This window comes from Perca fluviatilis, chromosome 2, assembly GCF_010015445.1.
Source record: "Perca fluviatilis chromosome 2, GENO_Pfluv_1.0, whole genome shotgun sequence".
Classification (NCBI taxonomy): Eukaryota; Metazoa; Chordata; class Actinopteri; order Perciformes; family Percidae; genus Perca; species Perca fluviatilis.
Window position 1 is genome coordinate 37174696 of NC_053113.1, and position 13934 is coordinate 37188629.

General features: G+C 42.1%; 1 protein-coding gene across 1 annotated transcript in view; it reads left to right on the forward strand.

Annotated features, from left to right (window-relative positions):
* The window catches only part of nxn (nucleoredoxin), a 61583-nt gene that overhangs the window by 35707 nt on the left and 11942 nt on the right, over nucleotides 1-13934 (forward strand). Inside the window, exon 2 of the mRNA XM_039791039.1 lies at nucleotides 10303-10420. Within this exon, the coding sequence (XP_039646973.1) occupies nucleotides 10303-10420 (118 nt within the window). The remainder of the gene's footprint in view (nucleotides 1-10302; nucleotides 10421-13934) is intronic.

Genomic DNA, 13934 nt, shown 5'->3' on the forward strand with positions numbered 1-13934 from the left:
TGGATCGAGCTTCACAATTTTCTTTTTTTGTTAATGCATAGATGAGCCAGCGCTATGGTCAAAGCTTGTTTATTAAATTACTACATATTGAAAACATGAGCCCATAACTTTATTGTGAGACCCATCTCACACACTGTGACATGCATTGAACTTGCAAGAATATGCCACAGTCTAAAGGTGCCTTTTTTTCCTTTTTTTCTTTTTTTACGTCAGTGTTTTGTGTATTTGCTTTCCTTTCTGTTCAGTAATGCCTGGATGCAATGATATAGTCCTCATTTGAATACCATTATAAATTGGTTTCATACTGGAATCACACGCATGTAGTTTTCTTTCTTGTTATGGATTGGCCAAGAAGTGTGAGCTCAGACAAAATACACAATGGTGCCAACCAGCCACCTAAATGTAAAGATGTGCTAGATGGATTGTAGTATATAGAATTCCGCGCTGCCCTGATTATGCACAAAATGCTGATAATGTGTCTGAAATGTTCCCTTTTTAAATGTCCATAAATATGAATGTGATGGGATCAGGGATTGAGCAGCGGCTCGGGGAGACTTCCCAGGGCTCCAGCACGAGGAGGAGTGGTGGGAGTTAAATGTGGGGTCAAACAGAGGGCACAACGGGGAAGCTGTCTAAACCCGGCACCCAACCCCCCCCCTCTCCGCCAGCACTCCATGAAACCGGGGTACCAGAGAAATGGCAATGTGGAGGCCAATGGGAAGAATGAATGCACGGCTGCTGTGGGTCTGTTTGCTGAGTGCTGTTAATTGAACAGTAAGTGTAAAAAAAAAAAACACACGTTAAGTTCAAGTTGTGCTGAAAGGCTAATTCTAATGTGTGTTTTGTCTCATTATTAATATGTTATAGACTCAGATTGCCCAAGTGCAGAGGCATAGACTTAATAAGGCTAAAGGTGCTTTTCATTTAAGATAACTTTTAGACCTTTATTTGACAGGATAGGGAGAGAGAGGGGGAATGACATGCAGCAAGGGGCTACAGGTTGGACTCAAACTGCGGTTAAGGACTTAGCCTTTTTGTACATGGGGCGCATGCTCAACTGGGTGAGCTACCCAGGTGCCCCTATAAGTGCTTTTCTGACGCATATCTGACCTTATGTGACGTCAGAATCAGTCCATACTGTACTGGATTACAGTTGAGAGAGAGAGAGAGAGAGAGAGTGTGTTCTATTACCTTTTTGGCTCACACCGTGAAAAAACTCTCAGAAAATGCAGCAGGCTTTCCAAGTCATGAGTTGGCTGATGACTGCAAGGATACAATGCCAGTCTCAGAGGGTCACGCTAAGGTAACTGATAGAGCTGGTCCAGCTGGTCCAGAGCCAGACCAGCTTCATATCGTCTCGATCGGTCTGTCCCTTAGACCCTGCAGGCCTCCGCTTGATGAAATGCAGGCTGATGGTGGTGTGGAAGGAGTGAGTTACAACTAACTGACAAATCATGCCACAGTATTCATACAACAAGCTTCTGTCAGTGTCGAGGTAAATCATTACGGCTCACTTGAGTTAAGCTGAATTTAATGATTGACTTACAGAGATTGCCCTGAATAAGAATGTTACCGTGACTACACGTTGCTTCACACATATGTAATGTACTGTAACATAAGCCGCTTTCCGACCAGGTAGTTACAGGAACATATTATAGGAAAAGTCCACTTCTAAGCAGTTCTGCTAACTACTCTCCCCCAAAACCGTTTTTTCAATTTCACACATTCACTCTGGCCAGGACTATAGGAGGGGTAAGGGAGTAGCCTAATGCAAGCACGGCAACGGTATTTATAGCGTTAAAATCAGAAAACAAATGCACCAAAAAAGTATGAACTACATACTAAATCTAACGTATATAGCATATTTGTCATAATGTAAACAAGTCTCCCGAAGAGAAATGGGTATTTCTCTCTCCTGTGTGTGTGTGTGTGTGTGTGTGTGTGTGTGTGTGTGTGTGTGTGTGTGTGTGTGTGTGTGTGTGTGTGTGTGTGTGTGTGTGTGTGTGTGTGTGTGTGTGTGTGTGTGTGTGTGTGTGTGTGTGTGTGTGTGTGTGTGTGTGTGTGTGTGTGTGTGTGTGTGTGTGTGTGTGTGTGTGTGTGTGTGTGTGTGTGTGTGTGTGTGTGTGTGTGAGAGTCAGACAGAGAGGTTGTCAAGCCCGCAGGGCACGCTTGTGGAGTTTAACTCCGAAAAGACAGTGAACCACAGGTTCCCGTTAACCTTATGATGGACATGTGTTGTGATATTTAAACAAACAAACTGTCAACGGCGAAATAAAAGCCTCTTATTGACGAGAGCGGTCTGAGAGACAGCGGGGTTTCTGAGCAGGACTGGCCGAGCGGCGAGCTTGCGGCCGGGGCAGGCGCCTGCCGACTGTCGCCTCACTTCATGGAGCTTCTAACCTCTGAAAACTTTGAAGCAAATTGTTAATTCGGCATCAATTTTTCGCAAGACTGCCAATATTCGAAATGTTAACAGTTCATTTCTCGCCTAAAACGTTGTCAGAAGTGAATTTATTGATGAATAAGATGGCGAAAAATTGTTGAAATTGTCCCGTTGTTGGTCTGTCTGTACCGGAAACCCGAGCCTCTTTGACCTAGGTCCCTATGCTGAGAAGGGAACAGCGAAAAGACCCTGCCCTGAAGTAGGAGCTGGACCAATCCCCAAATTGGTCCAGTCGGAACACGAGAAAAAAAGAGTTCTAGGAATTGTATGTTCTAGGAACGGCAAAAATCCCTCCGGTCGGAAAGCGGCTATACATAAATATAATGTTTGTGTATATCTTAGTTTACATACTTGTACAGATAAATCAGAATAAGGTATTAACATGTTGACATGTAATTGTTCCTGCATGCTACTAGTGTAGGCTAAACGTTAGCGACTCTGCTCTGGATTTGGCGACGTTTACATTGCAGCAATTCCAGCCAAACGCTTAGGACTGTGGGTAGTTCTCCATGACATGAAAACATGTTTTTCTTAAAACAAGGTTTTGTGGCTTCTACAGAAGCATGAACCATATTTTCACAATCTCGTAGCTTGTGGTGAGTCTACCTTGAATGGTTAAGACATTATGGCTAATATTTAATATTCCTTATGCAGAATGGGATGGATATAAATGTGATTTTCACTTCTGAAACCACACTGCTGAGCTCTATAAAGCATAAAAACCGAGTGTGACAGCAAATCAGGATTCTCAAAAAATGTATCACATGATAAGCCGCCTAAAATAACATCATAATCACACATAAATGTCTAGATGAGTGGTGTTTTTTAATTTTATCCTCTTGCATTTGCATGTTTGTTGTTGAAAATGTCAGTTTAGCATGCAAGGATGACTAAAGTGGAGAGAAGTGTGCAATGACATTTCTCTCCACATTAGGTTGGATATGGCCCGTGTGTGTAATAGGTTTACACTTTGCTCTTTGTGATTTATCATAAAGAAAGGGGAATGGATGGTGAGAGAAATACAGAACCGTAAGTCTATGGACCAGCAGGGAGGCAGACAGACTGGTCTAAACACCACTGGGAGTAAAGAATGCACCCCCTGCCATCCTGACCTTTGGCCTTGCTGAATGTAGGCCTCAGGGGCAGCCCACGCCTGTGGAGAAACAATGCTGCAGATACCTTTTTTGTCCTGGCTTTTTATTCCTTTCAACCCCGCTTTTACGCCACGTTATTTACTACATAAAAACTTCTCCCCATACAGGGTCCAAGTTTGGATTTAGAGCCTGTATTCAGGGGGTCGCTTTTGTGCCTCCACACAAGGCTAGAAGGGGGAAACACCCACACACCTCTCTTTCTTTCTCTCCCTCCCTTTTTTCTGCTGGGTTGTTTCCCCTAAGCCCTCTGCCATTCTGGCACCTGTTTTCCTCACAAAACCGTTAATTTATCACTGAATTATTAACTAAGAGCCCACAGTGTGTCTAGCACTCGGTGACATGTCCTGACTTTGTGTGTGTGTGTGTGTGTGTGTGTGTGTGTGTGTGTGTGTGTGTGTGGGGGGGTTACCGCAGCAACGGGGGCCTTTTGTCGAGGAAAAAAAAAAAGCAATTTAGCCAGTGTCTGCGTTCTGCAGGATCCACCACCAAAATGGCTCGGTCGGACAATGTCATAGCAATAATAAAATACATGAGATAGCAGCAGCATTTTGCATTGAAGAGGCATGATGCCAAAGCCAATGTTCTTTCAGCTCGACAATTTCCAGGGAAGTGGATTTGGCCATCACAATGGATGTGTAGTGCAGGATGAGCCTCTGTAATGAGCACAGTGAAGTAGGTTGGAGTGAGTGGCCTGTACTTTTTATATTTTAGGAATATAGCTGACACTCGAGGGGAAAAAAAATAGATGTGGTTGGAAAATTAGATGTGGTTGGAAAATTAAATCATGTGACAACAGTTGTGCAGAGTCAGTGATAGTAAAGCACTGAAGATGACCGCTCTTGTGGTGGTTTATGTAATGCAAAACAACATGCACATGCAAAAAGAGATGAAGCATATTAAGAGAGCGGTCATCAGTCTAGCATGGAGAAAGGGCAGCGACTGTGCAGCTGTCAGAGGGTTTGAGATTACGGCCGTGAAGAATCTTGACCGGGTAAAGCGATAGTCATGTCAGAGCAGCACAGATGGAAGTGCAAAGTAACACAAACTAGCCTGCGTAGTGTCGGCTGAAGTATGGCTAAGAGGTTGGAGGGGAGGACTCCCTTTGTAGCCATGAAGAGAAGCAACAGGGTTTTGAAGTGGATACAGGCGGTTACTGAGAGCCTTGGGAGCAGATTGAGGTGGGGTGTAACATGGAGGAATGCAAGTCAAAGCTAGCTGCAGGGGCCCAGCCAAATGGGAGTTCCAGCGGTGTAGTCAGTAATGAGTTAGCAGGCAGGAAAAGTTTGTTTCTCATCTGTCTTCAACCATGGACTGAGAAGAGAATGCCAAATGTTTTTAGATTTTAACCTGAAAGCTTCCTGACACATGATGAATGAGCTGCTGTTGCTGCTGCTGCTGTGCACCAACCTGTTAGTTTGAATCCATTTGCAGATTAAGTTATCCATGTTGCACAGGGGATGGCTTGGCTTTTTAAAGAAGCTTGTCTTCGTGCCTGCCAAGAGGCAAACCAAGAGTCTAGTCCAGCCTGTTCTCCCCTGCTCGCCACTACAGTAAATCTTTACGATCCGAGATCAGGCGCTCTCAATAAAAAGTCCCATCAAAGACAAATGCTTTTGTTGAACGTGTCTTGTGGGAGGGGCTGGTCAGTCCATCAGACAGACAAGCTTCCATCTTCTAACAAATGGCTTGCTTCACACACTAACAACCAACATCTATGGGAAGAAGCCATTGATCACCTGATTGTTATCTCCTCGTACAAATTGAAACATTTTATTTTATTTTGTAAAAAAAAAACCTCTTCTGGACACTTAAATCAAATCAAACTGGAACATGATTTCCTCTGTGTCCCTAATATGGAAAACATTACTCAAGCTGCACTGGAAACTGTGCCAATAAATTCCTTTTGGCGTGAATAAAAAGATTATATGGGGAACATTTTTGCCTGATCATAAATTCCATTGAGAATTCTTGTGTAGGTTAAATTAAATTCCACAAATCCACTGTGAGCGGTTATGAATTGTCGATACTGTAAGTTGTTTATCTGGATGAAAAGGAATGAATAACATGAACATTTAGTTAAAGCCCCCCTTTTTTCAAGATAAGAATTGGATTATAATGTATAATACTCTAAAGATAAAGGACTGTGCTGCTGTCAGCATCACAGCAGGATACCTTTTGTAGAGGCCCTGTTGTAATGAAGCAGCGATGGAGCGTCTGGCAGATGCTTCAGGCCTATCTGGCCCAGTGAAAGCAGATCTGTGAGGAGATGGGGCTGGAACAATGATAGGTGGATTGGGCACGTTGAGTGATGACATTTTTTCCACTCTAGTTCTCTCAACAGGGTGACACACACCAGTTACTGACAGAGGCCGAATTTCACTGCAGGCTGGAAGGGGATTCAAAAGGGACGGGGTCAAAAATGGAAACAGATGTGTACAGATTTCAAACTTTTAGCCCTCAAATGTGTTGGGGCTTCTCCACGTAAGCTAACCTCCTTTTTTTTAAAGAGCAAAATGTTGCCATAAAGTGCAACAGTGCAAAGAGGCATGAAAGTGATCGCCACGCATGACATAACATGGAAATGTGGATTTCTCTGGAGGGGGTTTGTTTCCCTCCTTTTTTTTTTTTTTTTTCTTGCCCACTTGCAGTCCAGAATATACAGGTACAGTAGGACGTTATACAGCCATTGATCCCATCAAAAGAAATGTAGCTACATCCTAAAAGAAACGGCATTTTCTTTGATCACTGGGGCGATAAGACTTTCAACCTTGGTATGTCCATGCACACTGATCTACTGGCCCCACCATGGGCTGATTTTCAGCTCTTCTTCTGGATATGGATCCGCAGCCATGCATGATCCAGTTAGCGTGATGAGCACCAGGCGCAGCGCGAGCCTAATGTTTGCATGTCCACGAGAGTTAATGGATTGTTAGTATGGATTTCCAGCTCTCGCTGGGGTCTTAACACTCGGTGGGCTCTCTATAGGGGTTATTGGCATCCTTAATCCGGTGTGTAACTATATAGCCCGGCCTCCTGCTCGGCTATATAGTTACACACTCTGTTGATCTGATATTGATCGTGAATAGAGGCGCCCTTAGAGAAAGCCGGGAATGGCAACAAGCCATCTTGATACGGTGAATACTATCTGAAAGAAGTTTACATGCAAATAAGCTAGTGACTTCTCCATTGGACAGAATGTTTTATATTTCTCCAACATACGTAAATATTTCATAAATTGGAAAAGAGAACCGTTTGGGTTGCAAATAAATGTTATTTACATGATTAGTTAATCTGCAAAATATGTTCTTAATGAATCTTTTTATTAAGAAAATATCGGAAAATAACAGTCCTTCTACAGTTTCCTACAGTCCAAGGTGACCTCTTCAAATGTTTTGTTGTGTCCGATCAGCAGTCTAAAACTTCAATGTATTCAGTTTACAATATCAAACTGAGAAAATAAGTAGTCTTTTTTTAAAAAAAAATTTATGATTTATTTATACATTTTCAGTTACAAAACAGTGGGAGACATAGATACACAAAAAAATTTAACCGTAAACCGATACACCAAGGTCCCACTAGAAAAAAAACAACAGCAAAAAAAAAACAATTATGAGTGCAATACAATCCTACATAAAGTTAACCCAATTATATATTAGAAAATAAGTAGTTTTTGATGAAAAAATTATCAAATTTCAAAAAAATTGGCCATCAATTTGAAAGGGAAGATGAGAAGATGACACCACTGTCACAGCTGAATGAAGCTGCAGCTGGTTATCTTAGCTTAGCATAAAGACTGGGGTAAGATGGGGTAAAAGCTAGCCTGGCTCTGTCTAAAGATAACGACGTCCACCTACTAGAACCTCTAAAGCTTATTAATTAACGCGTTGTAACTTAATCATACAAAAAGCTAAGCTAGCCGGCTGCTTGCTGTAGCTTCATATTTATTGTACAGATGAGAGTGGTATTGACCTTCTCTGAATTCTCAGCAAGAAAGCAACTGTCTTTCCCCCAACTATTTCATTAATTCATCTTCTCAGTTTTACATACAGCAGCACATAAGACTGTAACAAAAGGAGTCCCGTGACAGACTAATAAAACCTGACAAGATCACAAAAATATCCTTTACACCACTTCTACAAGACGGAAGCTTTTTCTCAAGCCAAGGGATGAATGCAGATTTGACAGTATGATTTGTGTGTTTTTTTTTTTTTACTATCATGTCACATTCTGTATTTATTGTCTCAGCTATAATAGACAGCCTGCGGCTCTCGGCAATGAAACCGTGTTTTGGGGGAAACTGATCGCTGTGGCATGTGATCCTCATGTTTTCTATTCACGACACGAGGAGGACGCTGTTATTGTGAGAGCTATTGTCTTTGGTGTTTTGGAGAAAGATTTTGGATTACAATGAAAACTCAACACTCGGCTGTGACAAGCGTGAGAAACCCCCTTTTCCACCCCACCCATGCATGATGAATTCTTTCAAGGTGCTGAAATCTATTTGACATGTAGCTTTTGTAATCATAACTGGCCCTTTCATTCTAAAGGCATATCTAAACCCTCGAAGGATTTAGCACCAGGGGCTACTATGATCTGCAGCCAAATCACCAGGCAGACATGATTCAAGGATGCAGGAAATAAGTGGCACGACAGAGAGGAGGTAGGAATTGGTTTCTGCCTCTGAAGTTGCTGCACAGATCTCTCAGCTGCTCTGGAGCACTGGAACGACATAGAGAGCCTTGGTACAAAGAAGTCCTGCGCTTCAATTATCTTATATGAGCTTCAAGGATGTACATTAACCTGTAGTGTGGTTCCTATTTTGAGCCATGGTAGCTGCAGGTTTTCAAAATCATATTATCTCAGTGTGGACACATCTGGGCCTCGACATAGAATACAGCGCTTGACATTTTCATGCAAGTGCAGAACCAATCACACTATCACTCTGCTTTTTTTCCTTTCCTCTTGTGGCCGTCTCACACTCTTTCGGCTAAATCCGGCTCTCAATCTCACATCATCAGCCCTGGATGACTGCAGCAGGCGGCTGAGCGAAATGGGTGCAGTTGCACAGATTCCGTGTCGGGCACGCCAGCTCTCGGAGACAGTCACAGTTAATGCCCCTAAACCCCATCAATTTGTGAGCCGAGATCGAGTTTCCAAAAGCAGCATGGAACGTGTGGTAAAACTGTTGACCGTGGCAGACGCGGGAGTTTGCTTTTGAGGGACTTCCAGACCAACATTGTCGGGAGGCTCCGGACTGTCTTGTCCATGGGACGGACCGTCTGACCTGCTGTCAGAAAGGGCCTGCAGTTGACCTCTGGCAAGTGTATGACAACATTTGTGCAAAGAGGAGACACACAATATGAGTAAAACCTACACCGCGCACACTTTCCTCTCTCTTATTCAGTCTGCACATCAGAATCTTTGTGCTCGACCCCTGCAGCGAAGTCACTGTTTTCACAGAAAGAGCAACAAAAGGTTGTCGTCAAACTGTAACACAACTCCAAGCTTACTTCACAGAGCCTCAGGAAAAACAGTGCTCACTTCATTTGGCACACTACCTGTTAGAAGAATAACTACTGCAGCATCCAGACAACGCAAATCATTATATGATGTGGGCACTTAGGTGTTTGGCTGAGTACAGCAGGTAATACATTGAATGGTACAGTGTTAAATTAGTTTTTGGCAAAGATGAATTCACCTTTTTTTTTTTATAGAACGTCCTGCAAAGTCATTAAAGGCATTTCAATAAAAGATTAAATAGAACCGGGTCAGAACCTGAAGGATATGAGTCAAATAAAAGACCGAGCCACTGACACTATAGTCTTCTGGAGATTTTCCTGAATTTTCTGATCTGGATTACATGCTGCGAGGGATCCCCTTCTTATTCTTTTGAACTTGCTGAAGCAGCAACATTGCATGCGCCGATTGCCGCTGTTTACAAGACACAGGCTATTTTCTATTCACAGCGTAGGACTCTTCCCTCTGATATGGAAAGTGAGTCTCAGATATGTGAAATGGCTGATCTCCTCTTTGATGTTAAGGAATACACTGATTGCTAAACTCTAGTGTCAGTCCATGCACAGATTTCTGGCTATATAGGATCTTTTCTGACTTTATGAGGCCATATTCTTAGCAACTCATTTATTATGATTAAATTCAAGGCCAGTGGGCGCTCATAAATGCCTACAGAGGCTTGGATTGTCTATCCAAGACGCTCCAATAATTCACAGTGCTCAACACTTCAGGATTCAGAAAGCTCTTCTTTACCGCAGAGTTAAAGTAGTGCTTTTTTCGGCATGCTTTTACTATTATTCATGACACAGCGGGGACAGCATGAGTTTGCTCTCGTTCAGCCTCTTTTAAAGTGCAGCAGTGTGCTTCTCACCCTCTGCTAATTCACCTCAGGGCTGACTGCACTCCTGTATTTTTTTTTTTTATTCTACCTCCTAGTCTCCCGAGTCTCTTTTAAACAGCAGAGAGGGTGTTTGTCCTATAAAATACATATAGTGCTCAGTTGACATTTGTTTTGTTTAAACTGCAATATTCTAGGTGAACCCACTGCTCCGCGTAGCTGCACTAAAGACATCATTTTAGACTGGGTTAAATAGTTTTTCCAGCTCTGAAATTGAAATAAATATCAATGTTTCCATCAAGGTTTTTTTTCTTTTCTTTTTCCAACCTCTCCTCATCTTTTTCTCTCCACAGATGAAGCTGTGGAACAAATACAAAGTAACTAGTATCCCATCTCTGGTGTTTGTGGACGCAGCCACGGGGAAGGTGGTGTGTCGGAATGGTCTACTGGTGGTCAGAGATGACCCTAAAGGTGAGATCGGCAGACTCCACAGCCACACACACTCACCCATGCATTTGTGGTATATTATTAGGGAAGACAGTAAGCTGATTTACTTTTATCACCTGACCCCCAAGCTCTGACCTTAATCCTCTTTATTAACCCCGACCACCAACCAGCCATTCAGCCCTAAAAATATCAGTGAAATGAGGTAATAGGAAGACATTTGAGGGTCAAAAGGACAGAACAACATGGATCAATTTCTCACACACTTTGTCTGTCAAACCTGCGTAACCCTGAATTCTTGGTGGGGAGCATTCTTCAGAGTCTCTGGGTAAAAGATGGGATACTGCTTCTCCTTGAATAATCTATTTAATCAACACCATCAAGACTGTATCAAACTCAAATTGCACACCCCTCGCTCTGGGTTCACACCAGACGTTCTACTCTACTGTTACACCTGTCCCAAATAAAACTGCAGCAGGTAGGAAAATTCCCCTGAGGCAATGGGGCATGAATGAGCAATTTACAAGTAATAGAAAATGTGGATTAATGTGCGTTTTGATGTGGCATTTCTACTTCTTGTCTTTTTATTTTTTTTTTTAAACGTACAGAAAGACACCTAATGATACAGTAGGGCTGCTCGATCATGTAAAAAAAATCCTAATCACGATTATTTTGGTCAATATTGAAATCACGATTATTTAACGTGATTATTCATTGACTTTAGGAAAGATGTTGCAGATATTACATTTAACAAAAACATCAAAACAAAAGTTAAACACAACAATGGAAACACCCTGAACTGTCATTTCCCTTCCCTTTTTAACGTTTTTTTGTATTTTTTCATTCAGAACACAAGACAAAAAAGGAGTTTACTTGCAAAACGAAATGTCTCTCAACTAGAATGAATGAGCAACTTACATGTAATAGAAAATGTGCATTAATATGCATTTTGATTTTTCAGTTCGTGCAAAAGAAACCGACAGACACTTAATGATGCAGTGCTAGTGGGTGATACTAAAATAATAACAATTGGAGTAATAATAATCAAACTTTATTCTGCAACAGTGCAAAATATTATATTACTCCAACTTAAGCTATCTAATCTACCACGGTGTAATGTACAGCTTCGTTACACAACACAAATGAGTGGAGATAAACTTCATAAATGTAAAGTAGTAAACCATGATGTAAAGAAGTACAGAAATCACGCCTACATACACACAGACACAACCCTCATTCTGTGTAACGATGTTTACCAAATGCTCCCAGTTCCCTGTGGAGATAGTGCAGGGCCACATCATTCAGCATTTGGCTAAAACATTTTTGCAATAGCCCCCCCCCTCCTCATTTGTGTTGCCATAATTATGGTGCTGCATGAATATTATAGTGTGTTCATGTCTCTCTTCCTCATCTGCAAACCCTATAATTTCTGCACTTTGAAGTGGAGACAGAGAATTAACAAGAGTGAACTTGCATTCCTTTCCCTGTACGGAGGACGTCCTCTGTGGCTGTGAAGATCTCAATATTTTCAACCGTTGCCTCTTCAGACCTCGATAGGTCAGCGTGAAAAGGAAGTGCCGTTAGTCATGTGAGAAGGGAGAATAGCGGCTCTATGGCAGCGCAGTGGTGAAGCAGAATGGATTTCACACGAGGATTGTGACAGATTTCCCTGCCTGCTTGGTTAATGAAAGCCAGTCCGAGTCTGGAGAATTATCCATGATTCAGTAACTGTTCTTCCAAACTAGATGTGGCTGAAGAACACATGAATCTCTGGACTGAGTAGCAAAAATGGGCGCAGACACACTACCATGCCTTCATTTTCTGTTAATGCTTACCACTTGAAGTGCTCATATTATGCTTTTTGGCTTTTTCCCTTTCCTTTATGGTGTTATATATCTTTTTGTGCATGTTATAGATTTACAAAGTGAAAAAGCCCAAAGTCCACCCCAAAGGGACTTACCATCTCCAACAGAAAACACTGTTCACCAACTGCTCCAAACAGCTCTATTGTAGTCCAGCCTTTACTTCAGAGACAAACGTGGGTCACTTTGTAACGCACGTTATAATGCTCGCCTAGCTGCTAGCATGGCACGCCCTCATACTCTGCTTCTGACTGGCTAGTAGTCCTTACCTAGGTACTGTCAGGGCACACCCTCATACTCTGCTTCTGACTGGCTAGTAGTCCTTACCTAGCTACTGTCAGGGCACGCCCTCATACTCTGCTTCTGACTGGTTAGTAGTCATTACCTAGCTACTGTCAGGGCACGCCCTCATACTTTGCAACTGACAAGCTAGCAGTGCTTACTGAGCATGTACGACTCCCAACAAAGATGGAACAGAAGTGAGATGTCTCACTCTGTAGCTAAAACAGAGAGCTCAACACACAGGGTGAAAAGAGGAGCTGCAGCAATGTGCAGTACAACAAATATATGGTGTTTTTTGAAAATGAAACCATGTAAACCTATTCTGGTACAACCTCTTAATACAATTATGAACCTGAAAATGAGCATAATATGAGCACTTTAACAGGCTCACATTTTGGTTTTATTGTTCATTTTGATGTATTTTCCTGTTCATATTATTTGAGAGGCAGACTAAGAGCACTATCTGACGAAATCAATTCAACTATGGTTAGGAATAGGAAAAGGGCACTAAAGTTTGCCGTACATCGAGGCTGGGAGGGGCGGGTGAACGATTCAGGGCCGTCTACCTTTCACTCTTGATGAAAAGCCTGACTTGAGTGGCGGCAGACTAGCCCGCAGCGTGAAGATGGAGTGCACTTTTACAATCAGGACAACAATAAAAGGCTGTGTCAGTGCGGTGCAGACGTGTCATTCCTGCCTAATGAAGCCCTAGACAACCATGCTCCCATAAAGAGCCCATTATGAACTAGCCAGGTTTTATTTATGATTGCCTCGTTTTTAATTCTGCTGTACCAAATGCATCTCTAAGAGCTTGACGGTAACAATGAAGAGACCTTGAAAGGGAAATGGAAAGTGTGAAGGAGAGCAGGAGGGAATCGCTTGAGAGGCATGGCTTTCAGTCGTCATTAAAACCATAATTTGAATCCAGTGTGTATTTCTAGTAGAAGATGTGACAAAAATGCCTGTCAGTAACGTATACATGACAAACACATATGACTTTTTGTTATCTAACAGCCATGCCACAGACGGAAATAGCGTTTCTGGTTTAGAGCTGCAATGATTAGTCGATTTAATTGATTGGTCAATTGACAAAAAAATAATGTTGATATTGGTTTTGGGACAAATTTCTAAGAAATATAATACCAAAATGATCTGGTTCCAGCTTCTCAAACATGAATATGTTCTAGTTTCCTTTGTCTTCTACGACCGTGAATTAAATATCTGTGGACAAAATAAGACATTTGAGGGCTTCACTTTGGATTAAGGGAAAACAATTAATCAAGAAAGTATTTGACAGATTTATCAATAATGAAAACAATTGTTAGTTCCAACCCTACTCTAGTTTTTCAACTAACCTGAAACACTTTTTTTGAACTACTCTTGTGTTGTGGCTCGAT